Source organism: Hyla sarda, chromosome 2, assembly GCF_029499605.1.
Source record: "Hyla sarda isolate aHylSar1 chromosome 2, aHylSar1.hap1, whole genome shotgun sequence".
Taxonomy (NCBI): Eukaryota; Metazoa; Chordata; class Amphibia; order Anura; family Hylidae; genus Hyla; species Hyla sarda.
The window spans coordinates 205,357,176-205,372,019 of NC_079190.1; the positions used below are offsets into that span (position 1 = coordinate 205,357,176).

Below are 14,844 nucleotides of genomic sequence, written 5' to 3' on the forward strand. Positions count from 1 at the left end.
AAACCTTTTTTTGCATGTTTTTTGTATCTTGCACAGCAGAACGAGTATAGGCGCGATACAAAAATTCACTTCAGCCGTGGAGTAACAACCGCGCATGCTCCAGAACAGACCTCGCGAAACAATATTTATGAAACGCTAAACAGTGATCACGTGACCATGACACAACCTATCCCCGCGGTCGCGCCCCTCAGTACGATTAGCTTCTCCTAGAACTGCTCCGCCCTCCCTTACATCTGATTGGCCGCATTTCCACAACTCTCCCGAAGCGCCCTTGTGATTGGTTATCAGAGCTCGTGAGGGCGTGGCTCTTGTTTCCCCCGAATGGCGGTGTCCTCCTTTCCCCCTGTGCTCTGTGCAGCGCCGAGGCCGCTGCGGGAGTTTCGCTTCCTGCTTTTCGCCATGATGAACAAATGAACTCGCGGGGAATGAAATTTAAGTTCCAAAAAGGGGAGAAAGTTCTCTGCTTTGAACCAGACCCGACCAAGGCTAAAGTGTTGTACGATGCCAAGGTGCGCGTAGTGTAGCGGGAGTGGGGTTGGGAGGGGAGCGGGCACCTCATCCCTCTACGGCCTCCACTGTGACAGTGTGTGGCTGTGCTCAGCATCCCCTGCATGGGCAGCGCCATCATTCATGTCACGCCATTAATGCTTTGCTATATTATTAAAGGATTACCGCGCTGTGTGAATTGTGTGCAGCAATCACCTCCATTACAGGGGACCCTGTACATACGAAAGCCATCCAATAGGGGAGCAGTGGTCCTATGCAACCAATAAGATCCCAGCTTAGAGTGGAGGTTAGGAAGTAAGAAGCGATCTGATTGGTTGCTGTGGTCACGTGGCCGGCTTGTTGATGGACATGATGCTCAGTGACTATAAAATGGCATTATATACTGGCTACAATGTAGTGCCCACTGTTTGGTGTACATGGCGCCTCTGGGGTGGTATTTCCATGCATTGGTGGTGGTGCAGTGCCCACTATAGCATAACTGCTGCATGTGAATATCCCCGGAATAAAAGCCACAGTACACCTGCCCATTATCCTAAAATTACCTATGGGCGTCACATTGCACGTGCACGACACAATATATGCACCTTGGATGAGAATACATCTCACTTGTGGCAGTGTTTTCCCAGCCAGTGTGCCTCCAGCTGTTGCAGAACTACATTTCCCAGCATGCCTGGACAGCCGCATACTATAGCTGGAAGCTCACTAGTTGGGAAACGCTATTGTGGAGATTACCTCAGCAATGGTGTTTATGCGACAGTCATACAAAATCAATGTTTCCCCAGAGTGCCTCCAGCTGTTGCAAAACTACAACTCCTAGCATGCCCGGACAGCCTTCGGCTGTCCGGGCAAGCTGGGAGTTGTAGTTTTGCAACAGCTGGAGGCACTCTGGGGAAACACTATACGAAATGTTCTGATGGCAAAGCACATAAAATTGGAGGCTGTTTAGGTGGGGAGAGGAAGGAGGCAGAGGTGGATTTCAGCCGCTTTCATTGACATCTATGAATAGAATAGAGATTCTTTGCTTTGTACTCACCCCCTTCTCTGTAATCTCTCCTTACAGGATTTTTGAAACAATATGTGGCTGCTTTATATAGGATGGTATTATTGGGCTTTCGGTCACCATACACACGTTGCCTCCCAACTCGCCTGACAGATGATGTCTAGGGGGGAAAAGGATCGGGCAACTCGGCCACCATACACATTACCTGTTAGGCTACATTCACAGATGGAAGTTCCACGAGCGATTCCGCAGCAGAGTCCCATTGATTTCAATGAGATTCTGCTACACTGTTCACATGGCAGAAACATCTGGCACGGAAACTCTGGATCTGGCGTCATGTCTACTCATTCTGCGGAGTCCGCACAGAAATGCATTGCCGTCTATGAGAACGTATTTCCGAGCGGGCCTAGCATCGGCATGTTCTGCCAGCGCTCCGCTGTCAATGGAATTGATGAAAATGTTCTGTACAGACATTCAACCATGTGAACATTGCCTCAGTTGACCACATTTAAAGGACAAGTATCATGGAAAAAAAACTTAACCCCTCTAACTGAAGGATAGGGGATAAGTTTTAGATTGCGGTGGGGGAAGGGGGGTTCAGAGCACTGGGCCCCCTCTCAATCTCATGTTTAGAGCCCTGGATCTCCCTCACAGCGGTGCGGCACGACCCCGGCTCCGCCCCTCCATATAGCTTCTATAGTTTGGCGATCTTTGCTCTCCCATATAACTATTTAGAAGGGTCGTGACGTGCCGCTGTGAAGGAGAGCCGGGGCTCTAAACGAGTTCACAGCCCCCAGCGCTCGGACCCCACGAGATCTAAAACTTAGGGGATATGTTTTTTCCATGATACTTGTCCTTTAATGCTTTTGTTGTGTCCATCTGATGCATTGTTTCCCAACCAGTATGCCTCCAGCTGTTGCAGAATCACAATTCCCAGCTGGTCTTGACAGCCTTATACTAGCTGGAGGCACACTATATGTTGACAGAACTACAAGGGGATGTTGGATTTTTTTTTAACTGACTGAACCTTTTGTTCCTGGGAAGATAAGGGGCTGCTAGAAGCTTCTCAGTTTTCCCTATTTAAAGCACATAAACACTTGGTTGAGCTGAGCATTTATGTTTATGGGGTGAACAGGAGAGATAACAGCTATTGAAATATATGGCCAACTTACAATATGGGATACATTTAGGTTTGTCCATTGACTGTCAATAGCACTTGAAAAAATTGAAGCTTAAAGGGGTTGTCCTGATTCATTCTTTCTCTATAAAAAATGAAAGAGTACTCATACCACCGCGGTAGCTCCAACACTTACCAAGTTTCCACTCACATCTCAACACAAGAAATGAAAGCAGATGCCACACAGCTAATGAATGACCGAAGCAGAGACCCGCCTCAGCTGATGATTGGTTTAGTGGGCATTTCCTGTGTTGAGGCGGGATCAGGAAGACCAGATCAGTTGGGATCTGGTAAGAGTTATAGGTGGAGTGGAGGAGGGCCAGTGAGGTGGATGGTGAATATGTTTTATATGTGACACCTGCTATGATGCTTTTCTCTAAAGGGAAGGTTCATACTATGTTTGTGCACCCATTAGTCGTATTTGTTGGCACCTTGCCAAAAACACAATGATGGCGTATATTGCTAATGTCCTTGTATGGTAGAAAAAAATGAAAGCACTCACCACACCGAAATGATAGCTTGTCAGAAACGGCTTCTGAAGAGCTATCATTCCGGTGTGGTAAGTGCATTCATTTTTTCTACCATACAAGGACTTTTGCCACTATGACTTGCTGTCAGTGAATAGTACCCCACACACACCTGTATTTTCCTGATTGTTCCTTGACTAAGCAGGCTAGCAGTGCCTAGTGCATTCTTTTCTTCAATTACTTGTGTATATTGCTAATGGAAGCAGAGAATCCCATTGGTTTATATGGCTAAACTGAGTCTCCTAGTTACTCTGATCGGGACCTGTGCACAATTTCAAGTGTTTTTGAGTCCACTAAAAATAGCTCATAGGTCCTGAAGGAAGTCACATGGTAACTCTGTTGGCCATAGAAATCAGTGGGATCTGCTGCTTTTGTTAACAGTATACACTGGCATCAAGATTTTGCCATGTTGCCGACTGATACAACTAACAGGGACACAAAAGTACTATGATCCTACCCTTATGCTCATAATTTGATGTAGGTAGCTGTGGCTGTATCTGTTATCTGTTCATGGTTTCCTTGCTTGTTTTTAGGTTGTTGATATTGTTGTCAGCAAAGATGACAAAGGCAGAAAAAACCCAGAGTATCTGATCCATTTTAATGGTTGGAATAGAAGGTAAGTAATGCCAAGTGAGATATGCTGTACTGCAGAGAATTGTCTTTGCTTAGTATGTAGAAAAAAAAACATTAACATATGATAAATGGAATATTATGGGGCAAACTTTAATGTGCAATTCAGAGACAACACTGGAAAGCTAAGGTATTATCTTTGGACCTTTGCTGCAGTGAAGGCATTACCTTGGCAGAGGCGGAGTGGTGCCCTGGCCAAGTAGCTGCTTCTCCATTACGGCTGCCACAAGACTTGCACTGCAGTTACCGGCAGTTATTTCCAAGGTTATGCCACAATATATGAAGATCAAAGACCCCTGATCCCTCTATTTCCTAACGTCTGCCATTGGCTGAGAGTGGAATGACGGCCCTTTTGTTGAGGCCTATGTATGTATGGCTGCCCTTGGTCTTGTGCCACTGTTTTGTTTTCTAGTTATTTGTAACACGTCTCATAGGTTTGTTTACTAATTGTCTTGTCACAATAATGTAATTGTTATTGCTTATTTTTAATAGCTGGGATAGATGGGCAGCAGAAGACCATGTTCTTCGTGATACTGATGAAAACAGGCGTTTACAAAGAAAGCTGGCAAGGAAAGCAGTGGCCCGCATGTAAGGAACCTCTCTAGGTAGACACTTACTGCTGCTACATTACATACCCCATTTTTTTCCCCTTCTTTTGTTTGTCTTCTTCAATTCTTTATTGCTGTGTTTAATGGGAACTGTGAGATTATTCAAACCTTCTGGTCTATAGACTTATCTGGACAAACACATGACAATTACAACTAATGGTAATAGTGCATGAAAATAGAGCAACATTGTTATTGCCGTTTATTGCTGTTGATACCTCAAATGCCTACAGGCAGTGATGCAGCTCCGTACATGGACCACGTGATGATAAAATGTCTTCTTAGCCTGACCTCTAGGGAATTAGATTAGAGCAGTGAAACTATTTTTCCTAGAATTAAAAATTAACTGTAAGCTGACTAATACTGTATATTGTCAAATTATTAATGCAGTTTATCCTAAGGGTAGGGTCACACATGTCGCACCCGCAGTGTATTTAATGCTGCGGATGCGCTGATGCCAGTCACTAGAGAGCAAGCTCCCTGTTGCTGTTGGGTAACCCTGTGTGTCTGCCCTTAGCAGATCAGCAGGAAATCCGCTGCTACGAGCAGACACACAGGGCTACCCGGCCGCTGCAGGGAGCTTGCTCTCTAGTGACTGACATCAGCGCATCCGCAGCATTAAATACGTGTGACCCTGCCCTAAATGTTCTCATCCAGGTCCAATTAAAGTGCATCTGTGGCCAATTTGAAAAAAAGAAAAATGTTATTTAGATCGGTTTGTAGCCTCTGGTGCCAGTATTAGGACATTGTTTTTATATTTGGGCTTTGCACCATTTCCAAGTTATTGGAATTTTACTCTATAGCTGCAGATCTGCACATTTTCCCCAATAGTCAGCTGGGTGGTATCTTTCATTGAGAAGGGGGGTGTAAATCTTAAGCTCAGTGGCAAGTGAATCTGAAGTCCAAGGGATGCAAATCTCCCAAGCCCAATATCCACAGAGCATCTTGTACCCATAATTCTAGTGGGTAGTCTTCTAAGTAGGAACGGGGGGGGGGGGGGGGGGGGTTAGGGAAGCACCGCTGCTTCATTGGAATAGAAATGCATCTGTATTTTAACCATTATTGATAGACTTGTGCAGCATGTACACCTGTATAATGGGTATAAGTAGTACATTTATACACATATGTAAAATGTTCTGTAGGTTCATACTTGCCATTGTGGTGGACCAAAAAAATATGAACCTAAATTAGACGAATAATCGGCTCATGGAAAAATGGTTGTGACTGCTGGTATAGGATGGTAAACTGTTCATTTAAGGTTAATTTAAAGTATAGACTGTTGATTCTGTTGGGTAATATGTGAAAGATGTGTTTTAGAAGGTGTAGTCCATGCAGAGGGAGAACTTGTCGGTGTACCAGATGTCTTGTACCGTACAAATATTCTTTAGCAAGTCTGCATTCACACTCTGTTAATGCAGTGTTTTTCTGGGTATATGTCAGCATCTAGCCAAAAAAAGGCTAGATAATATGGGCTGAAATATAATGGCACGGGGGGAGGGGGGGGGGGCTGAAATATAGTGGCACGGGGGGAGGGGGGGGGGCTGAAATATAGTGGCACTGGGGGAGAGGGGGGGCTGAAATATAGTGGCACGGGTGGAGAGGGGGGGGCTGAAATATAGTGGCACAGGGGGGAGGGGGGGGCTGAAATATAATGGCACAGGGGGGAGGGGGGGCTGAAATATAATGGCACAGGGGGGAGGGGGCTGAAATTGTCACAGGGGGGAGGGGGGGAATATAATGGCACAGGGAGCATCAGAGAGGGGAGGAATATAATGGCACAGGGGAATGATATGGCACAGGAGAGGATCAAGGGGGGAAAGATGTGGCACAGGGAGTGATAAAGGGTGGGGGGGGGGGGAGATGAACTGGCACAGGATGGTAGAAACCACATTTCTGATACTGGTACTACGTTGTGCATTGTCGATGTGCCCTATTTACATACCAGGGGAGCCCTTCATGCCTGCTTATCTGATGAGGGGATGTGACTACCTACTTAATGGGGCGGACTTACTTATCAGGGACCCTATCCACCTAATGGGGTGACATACTGGTCTGCCTATTAAGTTTCTATTAATAAAGACCTTATTTTCAGACTATTTTGGTTGAAATTGTTTTATGTACCAGGACAAGTGGATTGTCATGAGGGACAAGTAGATTGTGTTCAGTTTTTGTCCCTTGGACAAGTAGGTTTTTATTTTAATTTTTTTATGTCCACACCCCTGCTCCACTAACAATAACTGCACTTTACGGTTCATGTAAGTAGCTTCCTGCTTTATTTGTGTATGTCTTACCACAATAAGAAATATATACAAAATAAAGTCTCCCAACTTTTATGCTTTTAGGAGGAGGAAAGGAAGGAAGAAGAGACGGTGCCGGTTGCCTGGGGTCGACTCTGTTCTAAGAAGTCTTCCTTCTAATGAAAAAGAAGACAATGAGGAGCATTGTAAGTGTGCTATTTCAGAAAGCCAGATGAGACTTTGTACTGTATATTTGAGGGTGCTCTTACATTCAGCACTGGTTAAAGTGGCAAGCCCAGGTCCCACCTGCACTTCATTATTTGCAAGCACTAGTTGCGGCCAGTATTGCTGTGTGTATGAGCTCCTGGAAAGAATTTCTAGTTTTTATGTATATACGACTTAATCATTGTATGTTTGAAAGATCTGCAAGTTTCATACATAGTTTACTTAATTCATCACTACTTTTTCTTTTCCTGTTTTCATCCAGTGGCTAAAAATCCAGTGGCTTGGTTTGCAAATTGCAGTCGCTTCCAGTTCGGCTATTAAATCCACTTCAGCTTCACGCAGTTTGCTTGGTTATAGCTGTACACTATTGCAGCAAAAGAGCAGTTTAGCTACCACAACCTGTTGTAGCTGAAGTTCATTTTTAAATGACATTGAACTCGCAAATCAGAGGTGTATTGGTCTAATACTGCAACATGTGAACACAGCCTTACTGAGCAGGGGTGTGGAAATAAAAAAAAAATCTGCTTGTCCAAGGGACTAAAATGGAACACGATTTACTTGTCCCTCATGAAAAGACAAAATAATTTCAACCAAAATAGTACGTAAATAAGATCTTTATTAGTTTCTGCAATTTTCTTTTTTCCTCCTCGTCCTATAATAGCCATAACTCTTGTTTTTCCACCTACAGACTCATATGAGGCTTGTTTTTTTTTTTTTTTTGCGTCGCCAATTGTACTTTGTAATGACACCTTTCATTTTTCCATAACTTGTGCTCTGAAAAGTCATTTATTTTACATTTTATTTTTTTTACTTAAAGGGGTATTCCAGGCAAAACCTTTTTTTTTTATATATCAACTGGCTCCGGAAAGTTAAACAGATTTGTAAATTACTTCTATTAAAAAATCTTAATCCTTCCAATAGTTATTAGCTTCTGAAGTTTTCTGTCTAACTGCTCAATGATGATGTCACATCCCGGGAGCTGTGCATGATGGGAGCATATCCCCATAGGAACTGCACAGCTCCTGGGACGTGAGTCATCAGAGAGCAGTTAGACAGAAAACAACAACTCAACTTCAGAAGCTAATAACTATTGGAAGGATTAAGATTTTTTAATAGAAGTAATTTACAAATCTGTTTAACTTTCCACAGCCAGTTGATATATATAAAAAAGTTTTGGCCTGGAATACCCCTTTAACCCCTTAAGGACGCAGGACGTAAATGTACGTCCTGGTGAGGTGGTACTTAACGCACCAGGACGTACATTTACGGAGCGATGCCCGTGTCATGTGCGGCTGATCCCGGCTGCTGATCGCAGCCAGGGACCCGCCGGCAATGGCCGACGCCCGCGATCTCGCGGGCGTCCGCCATTAACCCCTCAGGTGCGGGGATCAATACAGATCCCGGCATCTGCGGGAGTTCGCGATTTAAATGAACGATCGGATCGCCCGCAGCGCTGCTGCGGGGATCCGATCATTCAGAACGCCGCACGGAGGTCCCCTCTTCTTCCTCCGTGCGGCTCCTGCTCTGGTCTTTGATCGAGCAGACCCGAGCAGGAGATGACCGATAATACTGATCTGTTCTATGTCCTATACATAGAACAGATCAGTATTAGCAATCATGGTATTGCTATGAATAGTCCCCTATGGGGACTATTCAAGTGTAAAAAAAAATGTAAAAGTAAAAAAAAAAGTGAAAAATCCCCTCCCCCAATAAAAAAGTAAAACGTCCGTTTTTTCCTATTTTACCCCCAAAAAGCGTAAAAAACATTTTTTATAGACATATTTGGTATCGCCGCGTGCGTAAATGTCCGAACTATTAAAATAAAATGTTAATGATCCCGTACGGTGAACGGCGTGAACGAAAAAAAATAAAAAAAGTCCAAAATTCCTACTTTTTTAATACATTTTATTAAAAAAAAAATTATAAAAAGTGTATTAAAAGTTTTTTATATGCAAATGTGGTATCAAAAAAAAGTACAGATCATGGCGCAAAAAATGAGCCCCCATACCGCCACTTATACGGAAAAATAAAAAAGTTAGAGGTCATCAAAATAAAGGGATTATAAACATACTAATTTGGTTAAAAAGTTTGTGATTTTTTTTAAGCGCAACAATAATTTAAAAGTACATAATAATGGGTATCATTTTAATCGTATTGACCCTCAGAATAAAGAACACACGTCATTTTTACCATAAATTGTACGGCGTGAAAACTAAATCTTCCAAAATTAGCAAAATTGCGTTTTTCGTTTTAATTTCTCCACAAAAATAGTGTTTTTTGGTTGCGCCATACATTTTATGATATAATGAGTGATGTCATTACAAAGGACAACTGGTCACGCAAAAAACAAGCCCTCATACTAGTCTGTGGATGAAAATATAAAAGAGTTATGATTTTTAGAAGGCGAGGAGGAAAAAATGAAAACGTAAAAATTAAATTGTCTGAGTCCTTAAGGCCAAAATGGGCTGAGTCCTTAAGGGGTTAAATTTCCCTGTTAAAATGGGGGTGCGTGTTATATGCCAGTTCGTGTTATACGCCGATAAATACGGTAAGTAACATGTGACCAAGTATTATTAAATATCTCCAGCTGTTTGGAAGTTATGCAGTAACATATTTCCCATAGACTTGTATGGGACTTTAAACAAAAACCCCGACCCTGGCAAATGGGGGTAGGTAAGGGTTAAAACACCTATCCTATGTTTGTTGTTGACATATAAGTAACGTGTGCCAAGTTTCATGGTAATATCCACTGCTACCACCGCTACGAGCAGACACAGAGGGAGCTGCGAGTCGCTTGATATCGCTGCCGCTCCCCCTGTTTCGTTAGCTAGGCCAAGAGCGGCTGCTATGTCTGGAGTACGCTGTGCAGGCAACTTGCAGCTCCCTCTGCTCGTAGTGGCGGAATGCTGCTGCAAGCAGGACACGGGTAAAACAGCTGAAGACACACTAGGGACAGGAAGTAGCATGCGCTACATGTAACCCTACTCTTGGGAAAGAATGTGTGTTTGCAGCATGCTGCCTTGTGCTAAGCAATGCCACAGGCAAAAGAGTAGTAGATTCTGCAGACTCTTTTGCTCTGTAGAAATTGCATTGTGGGAATAGTAGTACTAACCAAGCTGTGTGAAGGAGGAAGCGTGCATACAACTTTTGCAGTGCCTCTTATGACACTTGGAGTGGTAAGGAAAAACCTATTTTATAACTTTATAAAGCCCCGTCAGCACATACAAAGGTATGATTAGCGTTATCTACCTAGCACCCATCTTCCCGTGTCTAGTTCCATACCTGGTACGGAGCTGACACATTCCGTTCTATGTGATTAGATTTTAAAGTGGTGTTTCTGTCAAAGACATTCATCCTCTATCTACAGGATAAGGGTCTGTTCAGGGGTCCCCCTGCAATCTCAAAAATGGGACACTTAAAGGGGTACTCCGCTGCTCAGCACTTGGAACAAACTATTCCCAACGCTTGAGCCGGCGACAGGAGCTCGTGACGTCATAGCCCCTTCCCCTCATGCCGCCACACCCCACCCCCTCAATACAAGTCTATGGGAGGGGGCATGGCGTCATAAGGGGGCGGGGCTATGACGTCAGAAGCTCCCGGCTCCAGTGTTCGAAACAGTTTTTCCCAAACGCTGAGCAGCGGAGTACCCCTTTTAAGGTTCATGTGAATGTAGCAGCAGTGCGCGCCATTTATTGTCTATAGTGCCGAAATGGCACAGTACAATGCTTAGCTATTTTTGGCGCTTCCATAGGCAATGAATGGAGTGGCAGTCGGAAATGCACACTGCTTCAGTCAGACAAGGAGTTTCACGAGTCAACTTTTTGTGGAAAAGAGATACAGGTCCATGGAGGCAAAACCCCTTTAAAGAATACAAGGAGTTCTGGCTATGCTATTCATGATAAACAAATGATAAATTTGATATTAAATTTCTCTCTGTATTATGGTGTATTTTGGGGTACATATACAGAAATAAATGCATAATCTGTGTACCATACTTCACGTGTGTGTTCCATTTTTGTGCAAGTGTTTGTGCTGAGAGTAAACTGTTTCATGAGTGCGGAGATCTAAATGTTTATATTCTGTTGTGTGGTGTTAAAAGATGAAAGAATGTATTACACAAACAATTGAGGTAACCAGCCCCACTGTATTTATCCCATAGCACTGAGCAGTTCATCAGAGGACAGTGAGGAAGGAACGGATGAGGAAATAAAAAGTGAAGAAAGTGACTTTGAAGAGAAGGCAGAAATGGTAAGTCTATTTCACAACTGAGATGGAAAACCATGACAAAGGAAACATAAGGGCACAGCCTGAAAAAGGGTCAGAAGCTGCCCACAATCATGTATTTCTTCCATCCTGTAATGCAGCTGTTTCTAATATTTTTGCTGATATTGAGGACACCAAACACACTGTTGTCAATGTTACATGGTGGTGGCTTTCCACTTAACCCCTTAAGGACCAAGCCCATTTTCACCTTAAGGACCAGGCCAATTTTATATTTGCATTTTCGTTTTTTTCCTCCTTGCCTTCTAAAATTCGTAACTCTTTTATATTTTCATCCACAGACTAGTATGAGGGCTTGTTTTTTGCGCAACCAGTTGTCCTTTGTAATGACATCACTCATTTTACCATAAAATGTATGGCGCAACCCAAAAAATACTATTTGTGTGGGGAAATTAAAAAGAAAACCGCAAATTTTGGAAGGTTTCGTTTTCACGACGTACAATTTACGGTAAAAATGACATGTGTTCTTTATTCTGTGGGTCAATGCGATTAAAATGATACCCATGTTTACATACTTTTCTATTATTGTTGCGCTTTAAAAAAAAAAAATTACAAACTTTTTAACCAAATTAGTACGTTGAAAATCCCTCTCTTTTGACAACGTATGACTTTTTTTCATTTTTCCGTATAAGCAGCAGTATAAGGGCTAATTTTTTGACCCATGAATTGTACTTTTTATTTATACCACATTTGTGTATATAAAACTTTTATTTATTTTTTGTATATTTTTTTAACCTGATAATGACCATAGGCATCTATGCTCGTCCAATGGCCGTTACCGCGGGGTATGACGAGGGCTCCCGACTCAAGCCCACGTCATAACGGCCGGCCCCCAGCTGATTCTTGTAGCTGGGGGCCGGCGTTAATAGCCGACATGCGGCGATCGCCGCGGCCAGCTATTAACCCTTTAGATCGCCGCTGTCAAAGTTGACAGCGGCGTCTAAAGGTGCCTGTATCCTGTCCCTGGTGGTCCGGTGGGGTGGATCGCCCCTCCGCAGCACGATCGCGGGGGGACGATCCACTACTGAGGTAGCTTGAGGGCTTACCTGTCCTGCTGCAGCAGCTCTGGGTCTCTGAATGATACAGCCTGGCAGGGCCAGACTTTATCAATCGAGCGCAGAGCACACAGATCAATGTGGTTTTATGAAACCACAATGATCTGTATGAGGAATCTAATGATTCCTCCTAAAAGTCCCCTAAGGAGACTAAGTGTTAAAAAAAAAAAAAAAAAAAAAAAAGTTTAAAAACCCTTCCTTATTAAAAGTTTAAATCACCCCCCTTTTCCCAAATTCCATATTAAAAATATGTAACCATAATAAAAATACACATATGTGGTATCGCAGAGTGCGTAAATGTCCAAACTATAAAAATATATCATTAATTAAACCGCACGTTCAATGGCGTACACGCAAAGAAAATTCCAAAGTCCAAAATAGCTTATTTTTGTTCACACTTCATACCATAAAAAAAGGAATAAAAAGCGATCAAGAAGTCCGATCAAAATAAAAAGGGTACCGATTAAAACTTCAGATCACGGCGCAAAAAAATAGCCCTCAAGCCACCCTGTACGCGGAAAAATAAGTTTTAGGGGTCAGAAGATGACAATTTTAAATGTATAAATTTTCGTGCATGTAGTTATGATTTTTTTCCAGAAGTGCGACGAAATCAAACCTATATACCGTGTATGCTCGAGTATAAGCCGACCCGAGTATAAGCCGAGACCCCTAATTTCAACCCAAAATCCCAGGAAAAGTTATTGACTCGAGTATAAGCCTAGGGTGGGAAATACATCATCCCCCCCCTGTCATCATCCAGACCCGTCATTAACATCCTCATCATCCTCACCGCCTGTCATCATCCAGACCCTCATCATCATCACCTGTCATCATCCCACACATCCCCCCCTTCATCATCCCCTTGTCATCATCCCCACCCCCCTTCATCATCCCCTTATCATCCCCACCCCCCTTCATCATCCCCTTGTAATCATCCCACACCCCCCCCCCCTTCATCATCCTCTTGTCATCATCCCACACCCCCCCTTCATCATCCTCTTCTCATCATCCGCCCTCAGTGGTCTTCAACCTGCGGACCTCCGGAGGTTTCAAAACTACAACTCCCAGCAAGCCCGGGCAGCCATCGGCTGTCCGGGCTTGCTGGGAGTTGTAGTTTTGAAACCTCCGGATGGTCCGCAGGTTGAAGACCACTGCGGCCTTCGACATCATCCAGCCCCCTCTCACCCCCTTTAGTTCTGTACAGTACTCACCTCCGCTCGGCGCTGATCCGGTGCTGCAGGACTGTCCGGAGAGGAGGTGGTCCGGTGGGATAGTGGTTCGGGGCTGCTATCTTCACTGGGGGCGCCTCTTCTCCGCGCTGCGGGCCCGGAATAGAGGCGTTGCCTTGACAATGACGCAGAAGTACGTTGGCAATGAACGTACCTCTGCGTCGTTGTCAAGGCAACATGACTATTCTGGGGCCGGGCCCGAAGCGCTTAGAAGAGGCCTCCCCGGTGAAGATAGCAGCCCGGAACCACTATCCCACCGGACCACCTCCTCACCGGACAGTCCTGCAGCACCGGACCAGCGCCGAGCGGAGGTGAGTACTGTACAGAACTAAAGGGGGTGAGAGGGGGCTGGATGATGTCGAAGGCCGCAGTGGTCTTCAACCTGCGGACCTCCGGAGGTTTCAAAACTACAACTCCCAGCAAGCCCGGACAGCCGATAGAAAAAATAGACGCCCCGTTAACGGAAAGGGAACTGGAGTTAACATTAAGATCAATAAAGGGTAACACATGGCCTGGGGGGATGGTTTTCAGTTTAAAATATATTGTAAGTTTGGTCAGGTTCTCATTCCAGCTTTGGTAAGAGTTTTTAATACAGGACTGGAAAAGGGCCAACTCACTGGATCAATGTGTGAAGCCACAATCATTTTAATATTAAAGCTGAACAAAGAGAGAGAATATATGGGGCCGTACAGACCCATATCATTAAATACCGATGTTAAGATCATAGCAAAAGTAATGGCCATTAGACTAAAAGGGGTGATAACGGGCTTAATTGGAGATGATCAGTGTGGCTTTATTCCGGGGAGGATGGCTAAACATAATATAGGGTTCGATCTAATATTCAACTGGGTAATGAGAATGAGGGGGGCTCCCAGTCCATCCTGTCTTTAGACACAATTAAGGCGTTTGATAGGGTGGAGTGGGATTAGGTTTAGGGGATAGGTTCGTGGATATGGTTAAACTATTTTATAATAACCCAGTAGCAAGGATTTCTGTAAATGGTGGGATTGCTAAGACCTTTTCTCTTACTAGGGGGACTAGACAGGGCTGCCCCCTCTCCCCCCTGCTCTTTGCCATGGAGCTGCTGGACGATAACGAGGATGGAATAAGTGAGTTTGGAGCGAGGGGGAAGGAGGACAAACTGTCATTATACGCGGATGATATATTGTTCTTTTTGGAAAATCCAATAGAATCAATACCTAGAGTAATGGAAATTATAGGAGAATATGGAGGGTACTCGGGGTTAGGAATAAATTGGTCAAAATCTACTGTGTTGCCTTTAGGAACAGAGGAGGCGATCCCGGACTTAAAGGTTAAAATTCTGGGAAAAGATGAACAGCTAGGTTATTTAGGAATTCAGATATCGGGGAA

The 14,844-nt window shown here is 44.0% G+C and overlaps 1 protein-coding gene across 5 annotated transcripts in view; it reads left to right on the forward strand.

Moving 5' to 3' along the window:
- The first annotated feature begins 268 nt into the window (after positions 1–268).
- Positions 269–14,844, forward strand: part of MSL3 (MSL complex subunit 3) — a 50,365-nt gene continuing 35,789 nt past the window's right edge. The window contains exons 1-7 of one of the 5 annotated variants that reach the window (XM_056556165.1): positions 424–509; positions 1,568–1,605; positions 3,745–3,827; positions 3,998–4,105; positions 4,334–4,429; positions 6,789–6,889; positions 11,068–11,156. In XM_056556165.1, coding sequence (XP_056412140.1) covers positions 1,603–1,605; positions 3,745–3,827; positions 3,998–4,105; positions 4,334–4,429; positions 6,789–6,889; positions 11,068–11,156 — 480 coding nt within the window. In that variant the 5' untranslated portion in view covers positions 424–509; positions 1,568–1,602. Of the gene's footprint in view, positions 510–1,567; positions 1,606–3,744; positions 3,828–3,997; positions 4,106–4,333; positions 4,447–6,788; positions 6,890–11,067; positions 11,157–14,844 lie in introns of those variants that run through there. The other 4 variants (XM_056556164.1, XM_056556167.1, XM_056556166.1 and 1 more) reach the window with 4 other exon arrangements.